The sequence below is a fragment of the Perca flavescens genome, chromosome 5 (assembly GCF_004354835.1).
Source record: "Perca flavescens isolate YP-PL-M2 chromosome 5, PFLA_1.0, whole genome shotgun sequence".
NCBI lineage: Eukaryota > Metazoa > Chordata > Actinopteri > Perciformes > Percidae > Perca > Perca flavescens.
Genome location: NC_041335.1, coordinates 16,329,810 through 16,345,954, shown reverse-complemented (window position 1 = coordinate 16,345,954; position 16,145 = coordinate 16,329,810). Strand labels below are relative to the sequence as shown.

The 16,145-nt window shown below is 40.5% G+C and overlaps 1 protein-coding gene and 1 non-coding gene across 2 annotated transcripts; one reads left to right on the top strand and one right to left on the bottom strand.

Annotated features, from left to right (window-relative positions):
• Positions 1–20: 20 nt before the first annotated feature.
• Positions 21–15,926, bottom strand: LOC114555254 (junction-mediating and -regulatory protein). Its single transcript, XM_028577510.1, has 10 exons — positions 14,496–15,926; positions 10,232–10,405; positions 5,634–5,784; positions 4,867–5,036; positions 4,580–4,745; positions 4,146–4,315; positions 3,773–3,856; positions 3,592–3,687; positions 2,998–3,499; positions 21–2,903 (listed from the first exon to the last, which is right to left on the bottom strand). Exons 1-10 carry the CDS (start codon positions 15,315–15,317, stop codon positions 2,596–2,598), a joined length of 2,643 nt encoding a protein of 880 aa, XP_028433311.1. The 5' UTR covers positions 15,318–15,926; the 3' UTR covers positions 21–2,595.
• trnaq-cug (transfer RNA glutamine (anticodon CUG)) lies at positions 7,756–7,827 on the top strand. The gene has a single exon. It is a non-coding gene; the product is annotated as a tRNA-Gln (tRNA).
• Positions 15,927–16,145: the final 219 nt, after the last annotated feature.

Sequence of the window (16,145 nt, the reverse complement as noted above, 5' to 3'; positions counted from 1 at the left end):
ACAATCTCAGAATTTGCTTCACAAGGTTTTATTCAAATGCAGGGGGAGAAGTTGTAAAAAAAAAGGTTTGAATAAATGAAAATGGTAGAACAAAAAGGCAAAAAGGTATTCTTGGAACAGTATGTTTATACACTACTAAAGTGTAAAAACAACTGTAACATTTAATAAGTCCATTGTTTTAGGCAATCAATCTGAACTCATCATTACTCATTTAACTTGCTTCATCCCTTTTCTTGTATTTCTCTATATTGATATTGCACTTCTCAAGTGTCTGACTGGCTTATTCAGACAGCGGATCATATAGTCAGCCTGCGTGGATAACAGGTCTACATAGGAAATATTCAGAAGCAAACACATCACAAAACGATTTGGCTGGAAATGCTTTGGAAAAAACAGGATACAAACAAAGCAATGGAATGCGATGTAAAATTACAGTTAGCTCCAAAAGGTTATTTATAGATAAAGAACAGTGTAAAGCACATGACAGTGTGTTTCTAAGGTCAGTCTGAGCCCAGTTTCCCAAACATTTTGACCACATTGTTAGTCATTGTTTAGTGGAGCAAAGTAAACCTTAGCAGTAGGCTAACATATTTTGGGAAACTCTGCCCTGGTCAGTTATAGTGACATAGAGTCGGGTAAGGTCTGGGATAGGTTTTTAAGTTAAGAGTTAGGGTTAGATCTCTTCCTCGTGCTACATGATGAGGGTACCATGGACGAACATTGTGCTGACAGTGACAGAAAACATGTAAAAGTGCCTCAGGTTTGCTCTGCCAGCATTGAGCTATTTTCAAGCTGACACATACTTCCATGCCTGTTCTTTCTACATTAGTGCATGCTTTATGATTAGTCCACAAATGGCTCTCAACACAAGAACAAGAGAAAAGCAAAAATCTTTGCATCAAAGCTGTTTGTGCATGCTGAGGCTGTTTCAGAATCAGAGCTTAGTTTATGAATTCACATACTTTTGCTTCATGTTAACATGTGTGCTAGCATGAATTCCTCTGCGGCTAAGCATCCCACTGGTCCTGACATACTGTCCTTCCATCACACCTCTGTAGGTCCAATTCCACATTTTTACTCATCTGCTACAGATATGTTTCACCAGTGATGAAAAAAAAGTTGTTACAGTGCAAAGTGATTCATAATTTGTACTATGCATTATGAAAGTGCTGAAACCATTTAAAAAAAAAAAAAGACTTATCAGTTGAGCCTGTGGACTCACTTTGCCACTAAAATGTTTCTGCACATGTTGTCTGTGAGTTTAGTGCGAGCGTGAGAGTCCATGTGTGCATGAGCGGGATTTCACTTCCAGCACAGTGAGTAACAGGCCTCCTACTGTGTGCTTCTGCCCACTGAGTGCGGTGAAAGAAATGAGATGCAATAGCGGAGAGAAACTGCATGCATCACGACCGCCTAATCCACAGCCCACAGTGACTCCCTACAGCGCTGAGAGAATCTAGCCTCCCACAAACCATCCATCATTCAAATAAGCGTGACCGGTTTCACAGCTCTGCCTTGACTATCCCACATACGAAGTTTGGGAATCACCAACCAAGTCTACCCACACTTTACCACACTAACTATATTAACTCCTCCCCACTAAAGAAACTACAGCTCTGGTGGTGACCCTTCATCTAATCCTTTTCCCACTCTAGGTGACCAGCTTCTGCTCAGAGATATTGTTAGTTTCTGCACCAAATGATAAACCTACTGTGACTCTCCATATCTCCCACCAGCCTGGCCATATGCTGCGGTCGAACAGATGGGTCGATACATATTCCCTCACCCAGATAGGGGGGTGAGAGTTGGGGGTAGTGAAGGTCGGAAGAGGACAAGAGCGGGAGGGGAGGGGCAGGAATCTGGTGCGACGGACTAAAAGGATTTACAGTCTTTGTGCAGTGTCAGACTAGACAAGCAGTCATCCTTATACTGTAGGACAATAACACACCCACGTGTGACAGGACAAAACCAGGTGTGCAGCATACAGTAGTGTTGTTCAGTCATAGTACACTGGTTGAGTAAAAATAGGTCAGCAGAGGTGATGGTGTTATGGTTTCCAATCTGGAGAGTAAGTCCAAGTTCAAATCTCAGTGTGATCTTCTATTTTTTTTTTCTGTCTCCCACATGCCACCAAATGATCAACCATACCCATTACTTAATTTGTGTTGCAGATAAAGTTTCTCCGTTCTAATGCTTTGGGGCGAGTGGTTTCTGTTTCACAAATAACTGTCAGTGCAGTGTTTTGGTGTAAAATGTGTTATGTGCGCTCCTGGATGTTGTAGCCACAAAAGGCCAGCGCAGAGCTTTTCAACAGTACGACTGCAAAACAATAAATAAACAAAGCATCCTCACAATCTGATACATGAATAAAACCTACAAATAATGTCCTTTCACCATGATGCATGTAGTGTGAAAAACAAATGAACAGGTTAACCATAGACCTTTGGAGCATTTGGTGAGTTGGTGATATTCGGTATGACTCAGGCCCTGGCGTAGTCACTAGGTACATGTGTGACTGGGCTGTGTGTGCTTGATTGTGAGTGAAAGACTACCAAGAGGGTGCAGGCATCTGTGTGTGTATTATTTCGGTGAACCCTAGCTTTCCCAGTCGTGGCCGGCCAGCCCGTCGTCATCTGAGTCAGAGTCTGGTGAGGCATCCTTTATGCGGCGCAGCGCCTCGTGGATGCTCCTGGTCAGGGGATCGGTGGAGGCCGGGAGCTCTCCCTGATCCCTTCTCTCTTTCCTGGGGACGCGCCTCAGTTTGACCCCCTTGCGAATCTGAGCCAGGATGCTGTTGGGGTCATCGTCACCTGTCGAAGGAGGCAGAGAACGCTGGTCGACCTTCCTCAGGTGGAAGCTGCCTCTCTTCAGGGAGGCTAGCACCTCGTCCATGGGCGAGCTCACTGCATATAGGAAGAGAAGTAGGAAGACAAATGGTGATTGGCTACTGGAACTTGCTAATCTCATTGAGCCTACTATGGTAAATGGTTCCAGTACCTCTTCTGCTGTGGGAGTCAACCTGGGGAGTCTTCCTCAGTTTTTGCCGGGCGCTCAACAGTTGGCTGCTATCAAAGAAGCGAGGGATAAATGGACCGAGTGGGGAGAGGGAGAGCTCTTCTGCTGCATTCTTCCCTTCAACCTTCTGCCCATGCCGACCTGGGCTCTCAGAAGGCGACAACTCCTCCTTTATTGGCAGGGGAGGGGGAGGGGGAGGTGGAGGAGGAGGGGACATGGGGGATGCCAGTAGTGAGGACAGGGAGCAGGGAGAGCAGGTGGAGTCTGCAGTACTGGGCACAGGCAGAGGAGGAAGAGATGCTGTGAGGACTGTGACGGGCTGAGTGGTGAGTGTGGCGCTGGGGTCCGTCTGCACACTGGTACTGAGACACAGCGGGTGGCCCACACTCGCGCTACTCATTTCCATGCTCCTTCCACGCTCTCTTCTTCTGGTGTGGGTCACGCGTAGTCGAGTGGACTTGAGAATCACCTGACCTGGGTACCGCTGGAGAAAGACACAGCGAAAGACAGAAGTCGTCGATTAGTAAAAAAAGAACATTTTTGATATTTACATTTAATTAATAGGAGGGCACATACCTGCTTGAAAGTGCGTAGTCTCTCCAGAGTCCTCTGCCTCTCCTGACTAACTCGGCTGTTCTTCCTCTCTTCGTCTTCCTCTTCTTCATCATTCAGCTGAAAATTGTTGAGGTTTAGAGGAGGAGAGAGTTACTGACATCGCTACAGGTATACAGTCACATCATTATAAAAAAGCACGTACCTGTAAGACCTGGTGGGATACAGAGTCCTTGTGAATGGCTTGACGTTCCTGCTGTTTCTGAGTGTGGTTGGATACACAGATCTCCTGCAGAAAGACGGGAGGAAAAAAAATAAATCAACACACTGACCCACACAGCATCATGAATAATGCCAATTCCAATTCCAATGCATATTAGTTCATTTCTTGATGAAATGTGTTTCTGGCATAGCAGGACACAGTTTCAAAAGTCACTTCTGCTCGGATATGAAGTCCAATCAAACAAACGGCAAAACGCACACTTCTGCATATTGAATAGTATGCACTGATAGTATGTAGAATCCAGGATACACTTCAGGAATGAAAATAAGTGTAATTGTGAGTAGGGTGTACGCACCCTTTTGTTCCTCAGATAGGAACGCTTGGCAGTGATGCGGCCCCTTCTTGCCTCCAGCTGTCGAGCGCTGACCTGAAGTCTGCGCAGCTCTTCCCTCTCTGCAGTATCGTCCCCTTTTATATCATCTGCACTTTCAAAGGTGTCATAGTACACCACCTCATCCTGACGCTCTGCAAACACACATACATAAATATATAGACTTGTTTGGAGACACAGCTACAGGTCTTTCGTGTGTTTGACAGACACTACACACCATTAATGTACAGAGTAATAATTCAGACTTGTCTTGTAGCATGTTCATGCGCAACAGTACAGAATAGTTTGTGAAATGTAGTGTCTTGTCAGGACTTTTTTAAAAAAGGGGCTTAGGATAAAGGGCTTATCCTGTAAAGCAAAATGTGTCCAAAAGTAGCTTGTAAATTCAGCCAAAATACCTGACATCTGTCTGTGAATGCTGTCTAATTGAGCAGTGAGGAGCAGCTCTTCACACTGTAGTATCTCAACCTGGATATCATACAGTTGGAGCTGGCGCTCATAGTAACGTGTCTCCATGTGGTCTAAGAGGGCCATGGCATCGTCACTGCTACACAGACTCTGCATCTGAGGGGCAGGACAAAAAAACTCACATCAAAAGACTTATCTTATCTTATCTTATGTTTGTGTGTGAGTGTTTATGTCTGTTCATATGTGTTTTGAATGGTGTTGAGTGTTACTACCACACCTCCTCTCGAAGTGTGTGTTTCCTCTGCTCCAGACAGAGCTCCCTGGCTCTCTGGAGCTGTAGAGTTTCCTTGGCGACAGAATAGCAGAGTCTCTCCATGCGCTCTACCGCTGCTGTCCATGAAGATTTACCAAACTTACGCCGGTCCACCTTCATACGCTCATAGAGCCCTACACATACACGCATGCATGCACGCAAGCACGCACGCACACACACACACACACACACACACACACACACACACACACACACACACACACACACACACACACACACACACTGATAACATGAGTGGGCATTTCACTCACTTTCTTTTCTTTTAATGTGATGCCTAAAGTCAAAGGTAGGAACTATGTATTACAATAATGTAGAGGGAGACATCTATTGGCCACATTTGGACATTACAACTTCTTTCATTCCAGTTTGCACTTGAAGCCACTCATCTGATTTTTGATCTGATAAGTGTCAGATAATAAATGGACTAATCAGTAGTGGAGAAAAGACTGGGATAAGCACGGGCACATTTTGGATTAACCCTTCACAAAGACAAGATCGATAGGTTGTCCTTGTTTCCTCCTGGCCCTGTCAAACCGTGGCTGTCTGCACTGCCTCATTAAAAGCAAATCACATTAGCCTTGTTGTTCAAAACCACACACAGGTCAATAGCAGGCCAATACTACCACTGTGTGTGTGTGTAATTATTCAAAGTCATTCCTCTGCTGCTTTATTGACTTGACATTGGCAGTGACCGTGATGGCATACTTTACCTTTCTGGGCTCTAGCAGTGATCTCAAAGTATTTTACAGTAAACTCCTGGATGTTGAGTACTGCCTCCTGAGCTTTCTTCTGCCAGTCAGAGTCCTCCTTTTTTAGAGTCTCGATCCGCCTTGGGCCCAAATAGTCATTCTCCATAGAAATCTGTTGAGAGAGGTCGAACATATTTTTGTCAGCAAGGCTAAGAACAACGACAGGCCTCAGTGAGGCAGTAAGACAAAGATTTATCCTGTGAAAAGTCCAAAGAAAAAAAAATTATACAAACTAAAAGTATGTACACTCTGTGATACACAATATGTTATGCTGATATTAAAATTTGGATCTGAAGATATATAGTATACGAATAGTTTCATCGGAGGTGACACAGTACAGCCAATGCAGTTAGAGGCACATTCATAAAAATCCATACCCAGAAGATATACTGCTTCATTTGAGATTCAGATGTGGAACCCCAAAATGGCTCTTTACTGCCACAACGTGGCAAGAATAAATGGGCTTCACAAAAAAAGAAAAGAAAATAGTGATAGAATTGTTTTCCCTAATAATACTTAGGAGTTATTAGGTGTTAGTTTACATGACAGGACAGTTAATCTCACATAAAAATGTTGTAGAGAAAGACTTGATGCATGCCATGAGGAACAGGATAAATTAGAAATGGTTTCACTGGAAAAAGCAGGCCTGGAGAGGGAGCCACACTCCCAGACATGGAAGCCCTGGCATTATACAGTATGTTCTACCGGGTGCCTATTCAAACAAACATGCATACACCATTTTTTTATACAAACCCATTTTAACCATCTAATAAAAGCATAAACGCCATTTAGATGGGACATAGGAAACTGATATTGCGAACAATTGAAAACTATTAAATGCCTTTTGACATTTTTCCTGAGGATAAAAGGAAGAATGATGTAACAATAATAAATTCACCATTTATTAGCACGTTAAACAACCAATTTTTTTTCTATCTTTTAATTAGTGGATTCTAGGACCATTTGAAGAAAATTAAAGACCATAATGGGAATATGACGTTGCTGTGTCTCTGTTAACCATACGCAGACAAAATGCTCACTGATCAATACGGAGCAAAACTGAATTACCAGAGGAAAACAAAAAGTGCCTGTACAGGATAAAGAAAGAAAGAAATCAGCAATGGTTACAGAGCTGCATCCCTGTCTGACCCTAAGTAACCTCGCTGCACCTCTGCTCACACTGCACTACTCAGCAGTGCACCAGTATCATTTACCACTGCAACTTCCTGCTGTCTGATTGCCAGTCCTTTGCTTTAATTTTGTTCAGCATTGCTAATACATAGTGTCATTTTAGACATGTTGGCTTTACATCTGATGATTTGTGTTATTGTAAATCTAAATGAGCAACCTTTTACACAAAAACCTACCATAAAACACTATTTAGATATACTGTGTGGCCTTGTTTTGCCCTTGTGAAGGCACAAGATTAGAGGTTACATTGAGACTTGAACAACTCAAACACTGGCTACGCTACTCTATATCAACATGCTACGTAGTTTTTCAGTTGAGGGATTAATGAATGAACATGTTTGACATTTATATTTTCTTTGGTAATCTTATAGTTTGTGAACAACATTTCATCGTACTGTCTGACGCAGCAGAATCCTCTTTCTTTTTTTCTTATATTCAATGACCTGATCTTAATTTGTCAAATTGAAATTCATTTAAAAACATTGATACTGACTGTTCCAGCTCACACAATGCAGTCATCTTTTTCCTGTAGTATTTTCTCTCTCCCCTTATCACATCATACTTTTTCACTTAAACTACTCATTAGATTTGGAGATTTCTTTAAAAAAAGGCATTTTCACACCTTTGTACAGCGAGAAAAAAGAAGAAGCATAAACACACAATGGGATGAATATTTTGTAGTGACAAATAATGCAGAATTTGAAAGACAAAAATTAAAACGTGACCAGAAAAGGTAATAGAAAAAAGACATATAAACCCAAAACTAAGGGAATTTAGATGAAGAAGAGCTACATAAAGCCATGCTGTGTCTAAGCTACAAACACTGCAGGCTATAAATAGACCCGGAGGTACAAGTTCATGATCCCCTCCCACGCTAACTATTCAGCCAGGGGGTTCCATGGTGTAATGGTTAGCACTCTGGACTCTGAATCCAGCGATCCGAGTTCAAATCTCGGTGGGACCTGTGAGTTTTGCAACTACTTAGTGGTCCTTTCTGGCAAAGTTTCTCAGGGACCTCATGTGCTGGCGTGTTTACTGCAGTAAAAGAATCTGTGCAACAGCAGAGAGACAGAAAGGAAGAGTTTGCTCTGGCAAAAGAAAATATGCAGTGAAGAAGTGATTTGTGTTGACTGTTAATTTCAGCCTATTACTAGTTTAGTGGGTCAATGTAAGTCAGTTTGCTGGTTTATATGAGAAAGTGAAAGTACAGTAGGTTTTCCCGCTGCAGCATTCTGAACAGTAAAGTGACTTAAGAAAAGAAATACTACTAACTACGCAGGACAGAAAGGATGTCTGAAGTACTGCAAGGTGGGAAATAAAGGACATACTTTCAGTAAATGAGCTAAGAAACAGGCAGTAACAATCAGTAGCTATATTTTATCACCATCACCACCATATCTTATAGTTAACTCAGCATACCAAATTGATTTTGTTCAATTACGCAAGCCAACTTCAAAGGAATTTTATCATCTATTAGGTATTCGATTTCTCCAAATCAAACTGTTTTTTATCAATTTCATTATACTTCTCAGTGTCATTTGATTGACAACACACATTTCACACACATCATGTGGTCCTGCAGTTCAGATTTTAATGTATTACTTTTTTTTTAAAGAATCCCCTTTCATAAGAAATTTAATCTAGGATGGTCTTAAAATTGTTTTCATTAAAAAAGAAGGGATGGAAATAAACATTTGCCACAAATTATCCTAATAATGGCCTTTATTTTTGGAAATGTATGGAAACATTGTTACAAGATTTTACTCATCTTAAAGCTTGAATGGGTAGAAAGCAAAAATGCCAGAATTTGAACTAGAGTGACACCTCTTCCTGCAGCTCTCCCCTCTCTGTCACAAGGGCATTTTCATGAGCAGAACAACCAATAGGAACACTCTCTCTTTCTGAAATGACATGTAAGTGGCCAAAGCCTCCCGTCGCGAGCTAGATTTTCTAATGTCAGAAAACCGAGCTAAGAGGAGTTGCAGAATACAATATACAATGTTACAATATAGTACAGGCCTCATATTACTTACTTACTTACAATATACTGAAAGATTGGTGTGGAATCTTTGCCCTGCGCCGCAAAAAATTAACACCTACCACAGCTTTAATAAAGGATTAAACACTCTGCTTACATTCCTGTCTTTTGCTGACACTGAAGGTCTATTCAGCCACAACTAAACTGAAAATCTCTCTAAGTTAGTCCTAAATCTTCCCATTTCTGCTGCATGCTTGCTGATCCCAGTGTATCAGCATCATCCTGCACCTGCAGTAAACCTATAGGACCACACACACAACATGACTTATTCATGTCTCTGTGAGATGGCAGGAAATAGGAGATCCATGGGGCTCCATTCCATCTCACAGTATGTCAGTAACCCCCAACTGCCACATCCCAAGTGTTTTAGATACTGTAGAAATGGATAAACATGACAGGAAGAAGTTTCCACCCAAGGTTGGGAAAAGCTGTGTGTTTGTGTGTGTGTGTGTGTATGAATGTATATAAAGAAAACACACATATATATATATATATATATATATATATATATATATATATATATATATATATATATATATATATATATATATATTTATATATATATATATATATAAATATATGTTTTCTTTTTTTCTGATGGATGTTATGCAGTAATGTGATACTGAAGTCTTTTTATTACTGATGTGAGTCATTGAGCTAAATATAAATCAGCTATCAGCACTGCAATAATTATTTCCACCATTTATCCATTCACCAGCCTTCATCTTTTCTTCGCAATAAGATGCATCTAACCACCGTCCCACTGCTTCACTAAACACAAGGCATTTATCAAAATATACAAAATAATCCATTTTGCATTAAACACCACAGTCAATTATGCACATACACAGTGATGCGCACACAAAGAGCAGACTCTATTTTGAGAGATCATGAGAATTTCCTGTTTTATGACTGTTCTATGTTGGTGTCTATAGAGAAATACAGAAATACGTAAATCACTGAATCTAGGACTATCTGCATTGTAGCTGCTTCCCACATATGTTAGTTACAGCAAGCATACATCTGAGTAACTCCTGGAGTCAGAAAATATATATTCAAATTATAAACTGAAAAACAGAAACAACACAAAAAACACAAACTTTTTAGTTTCTCCTGGTTGGATGCCACCAACAGTACACACCATTTTTTTACTACAGAAATCAGCTGGCCATCTACGGTGTGTGTGTGTGTGTGTGTGTGTGTGTGTGTGTGTGTGTGTGTGTGTGTGTGTGTGTGTGTGTGTGTAAAAGTTGAAGAGGCTTGGCTGCTTCTTAGTGTGCACACGTTTATACGCTTAAACAGCAAACTTTACAGTAACGCAAATTGTTACCTTGATCTGCTGTCTGCGTAGCATTGCTAGTTCCCTCATGTCTCTGAAGGGCTGCAGCAGGTACTGGTATAGCCGTGTAGAGGCCTCCAGCAGGACTCCATAGGCCTCATCTTCCTCCTCATATAGCTCCAACAGCTTCACCATACTGTCCACGGTCTGGTGCTTCTCCAGCAGCTGCATCACATGCACACATGGAAAGTTAATTTTTGTCATTGTAAACATACAACCAACCTTCAGAACATCAGAACAGATAAATATCCATAGCTTCTTTTAAAATATCTGTACGGCCTTGTTACATAATAAGGCATATTCAGTTATCCATATTGGATGAAGTGGAACAATGGGCTTCCAAAGAGGTCCAAACAAACACTAAGACAGTTGTTGGCACCTTGATTGAAAAAAAATTATATATTTATTCAAGTGTCTGTTACGCACAAATCAAAAAAGGTGCAGTGAGCAGAAGCCAAACATACTAAGTGGCTGTAATGTAGATGTAACATGTGTTTCCATTAGACTGTTATCTGTAGAACAGTGTGTTAACTGTGTCAAATCAGTTAACCCATCCATGAATACACAAGCCATAAGAACATGCTTAAATACATCTTTTAGTGTCACTCAGCAGTGAATAGAAACTTGCACCTCACTGTGAGACTACTGTGTAACTGTAAATAATAGGAATATATCTGAGGGCAGTCTTAGTGCACAGACATTGGCTGACAGAGCAGAGTCCTTTCTGCTGCTGGGAATAAAATCAATACACACACACACATTTTTGCCAGACTGAACAATCCTGCAGCAATCACTGAAATAGCCATTAACTCAGCCCTCAAATGGAGTGGAAGGACCAATATGCCAGTGTGTGTGTGTGTGTGTGTGTGTGTGTGTGTGTGTGTGTGTGTGTGTGTGTGTGTGTGTGTGTGTGTGTGTGTGTGTGTGTGAACTTCTGTACAGAGCATTTGCCATGATAAAGAGCTGAATGTCCTTATTTTTCCCGATTGCTAACATGGTCAAAACTGTATGTATATATATATATATATATATATATATATATATATATATATATATATATATATATATGCAGCACCTTTTTTAAATGCTTACACACTGTTTTCAAAACTGTTAAAAACACATTCAATTCAGAATTACAGTAATGAGAATATTTACAATAAAATGAAATATTAATCATTCCACACTGCTGATTTCAGCTAAAAGACATTAGATGTGATGGTGATGAGAACCAAGTGCAGGAGAGAGGGATGACTAGAACCCTCACAGTGCTGTACAGTATGAGTTATACTATACTTGTTGAGGTTTTTTGTTATTACAGTATTATTACAGCTTTGAATTTGCTTTTTGTTTCAACTTTTTATTTTTCTATGTGTTTTAATTACTATATGCACAGATATAGAAAACATAAAGGATATTAAAGCAAATTTCAGATTAATTCTTGTTACATAAACTTTAGAACAGTCTCAGTCTCAACTGAAAGGGAGTGGGTGTGGGACTGACTGGGTGGAATGACATGTGGGTGGTTGGTCTGTGCTACCCACAGCATCTTTTCAAAAGCAGAGCAGAAAGGAAAGGCCAGGAAGTCATATAAACACATCTGTATACAGTACATGGATGTAGTCTCTTGACTCTTTCTTACTTTTGCAATGACAGTAAACATTCAAGCGGATATAAAATGTATTATACTGTGAACTTACTGTACTGCTAGAGTCATGAACATTGGAAGCTTAAAATAATAAGTAATTCTTTTTTCTTTACTTCCATTTGTTGTGATAAATAAAAATATACACTGAATAGATAAAATCCTACCATTCACACTGCAAATATTCTTTAATTTGATTATTTGTAAGTTCCTAGTTTTGCTGCATTGGCAATGAATAGGTGTGTTTTACCTGGGAATTGGCTATTATCTTGGTCAATACTATGTGTAATGGAAAGATATTAATTACATAAATACAGGTAACAGTCAAAGTTGATGTACCCTCCACTATAATGGTTAGGAGTAAGGCTGTGATGCTAATAATGGCAAACTGCCATTAATGCTCTTTCTAACCTGTTCTCTTCTCTTCTTCTCTTCTTGCATTATCTGGCTCAATAAGTCAAGGCTGCATTAATCTAACCCCATTGATTAGTAGTACAATGTGAGAGCCAGTGAGTATCAATATATTGCCTGTTTATAGTAAGCACAGTTACTGTAATCAATCACTTGCTGCTGCTGTGTGTGTAAGAGGAACCTGGAGTGTGTATGGTGTCTGGATTATGTCTCCACTGTATCAAGATCTCAAAGTAGAACTAAGTTGGTCACTAAAATATTGGTGCTAGTGTTTGATTATATTATATACATACAGAGGTGTTACACAAAAATCTTTATTAATATAACTTTAAGACATCTTTTATAACTATTTATAAAAACAATTATAAAACTCATATTCACTACGGCACATCGTCAAACATCTACTTTTTTTCATCCATACACACTTTTGAACACAGGACCACACAGACGCACTGTAGCCTATCCTATATGCCAGAGTAACAAGTTATAATCAAACATTTACTAAAATATCAGTTTTATTTGTTTAAATTGTTTTCACCACATGTGGCATTCTCAAGTTTCTTGTTTTTGGATATCAAGAATAATGCTTTTTAATTCCCTTCTGGTGCGCACTGAAACTATAGGATGTGTATTCTTGTTTTTTTTAAATGCTGAGCTGATATGTTTTTAATCAAATATCAGAGTAATAACAAATATATTAATATGTATGACAATTATTTCCTGATACATAGATTTGTCAAAAGAATATTGACTGTTTCTGATCCTTCAGTGAGTCGATATCATTAAAAATGTAAATATAGTGTGTTACTCAAGTCTTTATATATTAATAACCAAGAAAGGTCCAATAAAAATGGTGTTATTTTGCAACTAAACTGACAACCTTCTACCTACTGATAGTAGGTAAAGTCTTCATAGCAACCTGCCTCGTTTGGGGGCTGTCCAGTATGGTTCCATAGAAAAGCTGAGATTTATGCTTTATCAGAAGTGTTCATTCTAAAAGATAAGAAGTGATTGAAGTGTGCTTCCCGATACTGATTCTGATACCTGAACTTGCGTATCGGCCGATATATTTTCATCTTTGTTGTCAGTCTGGCTCAGGTTAAACTCTTTGTGAAACATGAACAAACACAAACAACGAATGCCACAGAAATTTCTTTTATTATGCAGTTTGATAGTCAGTTATAACAGAAAAAGAACAAAAATAAACTACTTTAACGTAGATTTTCTTTAGGACTTTATTACGTGGTATCGGATCAGTGCATAAACTCCTGTACTTCCCAATACCAGCGTTTTAGGCAATATTGGAGCCGATACTGATACTGGTATCGGTATCTGAACATCTTTAGTTACAAACTAATTTTACAAATTCCTACTTCTATTACTAGCTGGCCAGTTCCACTGTATTTCCAAGAGAATAATTTAATAGGAATAAAAGAATAATGGAGACGTCTTGTCAGTGTCACTGTCAGCCGTCTCATCAGTGTGCAATTGTTAAAGGACGTGTGCCTATGCCTCTGCTTATGGAGGTTAGATTGTTGCATGCCTTGTACATTCTGTAACTTCTGGCGACCTCTTTTTCTTACAGACCTGAACTATTTTCCTATTTTAGATACCTAATAAATGTATAATACAGTAGTTATACCAATACCAAGTTAGCTTTTATTGTTTGGTTTACTACATAAAAGTTAACTCATTTTTACAATTGATTATGTTGAGTATCTGCATCTACTGAATGGTCCACACATCTACACTCAGTTTACCAGAGATTTTGTGTGAAATACTTACTATTTTAGTCTAAGATTTGTCCTCTAATTAAAATTTCCCATATAAGAAAATATATAAATGATGCTTAAAATATACTTATTTTAAGCAAAGATCTCCGACACAGTATCATAGTTCACCCCTTTTCTGTAAACTGCATTGAATGTGTACTCAATTGAATGCAATCTACTACTAAGTATGTCTATTAAATACCTGGCTACCTCACATGAACGGCTAGTGCATCACACTTCCTCACTACCATTGTGGTATGGCACAGCCTCGAGCAGTCCCTTTGGTCTGGTCAGCACAGCAGAAAGACTGTGGTCTCCAGATGTGCAACTGTGTGATTGTTGTGAGTTTCAGAGAAAGAATATGCACAAACTATGTCAATACGAAGCTGATAAAAGTCATGGAGAGTGGGAGGATCACAAAAGATCTCACCTCTTGCAGATGTTTTGATGCACGGTTGAGCGCCTCCTCTAACCCGGACTGCCTCAGCTCGCTCAGGCTCTCATAGTACTCATCTAGGTCGTCGTTTTCCGTAAACAGAACCTGCGAAAGGATCTTCCATCCACACGTATCGAGCGCGTGGCCTAGGTACATCTGTAAACTGTAGCAAAGCTCATCCATTTCGGTCCCGGTTACTTCCGTCGGGCCGAACAGCACTGTCCACATCCCGGCTGGTTCCTCCGGAAACACCGGGAGGCAGGGCTCCAGGTCCGAGTTCACCGAGCACAGCTGCTGGTGGATCGACCGGAGGTCCTGGAAGGAGAAGAGTCCGGCCCAGCTGCAGTCCTTCATGCCCAGACTGTCCAGTTCCTCCAGGTCCAAGCTGTCCAGTGAGAGGGACGGTTGCCCATCTCTTAGTGATTTGAACACCTCAGTATCCGGACTAACCGGAGATGCTGCAGATGTAATCACGGTTGGAATTTTGACAGGGCTTGGTTTTGTTGACATGACGGACTTAGTCTTAGTGCCTCTAAACACAGCCTCCTTGACTCCTTTGCTAGGGCTCTTTGATACTCTGACGGGACTTTCGGGCCATTTTGTTTTGTCCCCATCCTTGCCAGTCGCCTCCGCCGGTGGGTCCCTACCAAAGCTTCTCCTCTGCACCGTCCTGTTGTGACACGTAATGGCAAATTTACCCTCCACTTCATTCCAGGCAACGATAAAGACAAATTTATGCCTTTCCTTCACTTCAAACGCATTCGGGCGAACGGCTACCCACCCCGACTCCAAATTATCCTCCATTGTGAAGGACATGTCTGCAAAGTGATGGAACAAAAATAGTAACACTGCTCGCGCCAATAAAGGGAGCCTGCGTTGGCACTGTTTGGGAGTCGGATACAGAATAGTCAAACGGTGTTACAGTGTTAGTGTTACAGTTAAAAAAGCGTTAAACAAACATTGTTTTCTCTCCGAGGATATTTCGCCTGAAGTGCTATATCCTCCTTCGCTTGAGCGGATACATTTGGAGCAGTGTGGTGTCATTTCCCATCTCTGGCCCACCTGCATTCAACTCGGATGCCTGGCTGACTATCCCGACCTCCTGCAATCGTTATCATTAGCTTTGGGACCATACAGGTCTCGACTCAGACACATAACATGCGACCGTGTGTTTACCAGGTCAAGCGGTCGATCCGCCTCTCAGCTGCGTTCCGTTATTCTCGATATCTCGGCTCCAGACCTTTCTCATCATAAAGTACCATCCGGATCCAAAAACAGCGGCGTACATCGTTCAAATACAACAGACTGAGTCCATGAATACGCGTGACAAGGGGATGTGTCCAATCGCACTGTCTCCAGAAAGATTAGCATCGTCTCCAAAATCATAACATCACCATGTTTTCTTCTTCGTTTGCCCAGCAAGACCACCACATACTCAAAAAAAATAATAACGTTGGCTCCAAGTGCTGGAAGAAATATCGGAATTTCCATGGAGGTCGGCAGCAAAGTTTTAGTGTGACCGTTTTTTGTTTTTGTTTTTACGTTTAACCAGCTTTACCATTGTGTTGCTATTGCTATAATCCGTTTAGTAAGCTGTAGTATTATACTGGGTAAATATATGTCACAATTAGGCTGCAGTCTTGC

Bases quoted from the DNA above. Each gene is read 5' to 3' on its own strand.
- LOC114555254 (XM_028577510.1), bottom strand. From the start codon at position 15,317: ATGTCCTTCACAATGGAGGATAATTTGGAGTCGGGGTGGGTAGCCGTT. The intron at 5,037-5,633 runs GTAAAGTATGCC...GTGTATGTGTAG, and splicing joins CACTGCTAGAGCCCAGAAAG to GGCTCTATGAGCGTATGAAG. The intron at 3,688-3,772 runs GTACGTGCTTTT...AACAATTTTCAG, and splicing joins TATCCCACCAGGTCTTACAG to CTGAATGATGAAGAAGAGGA.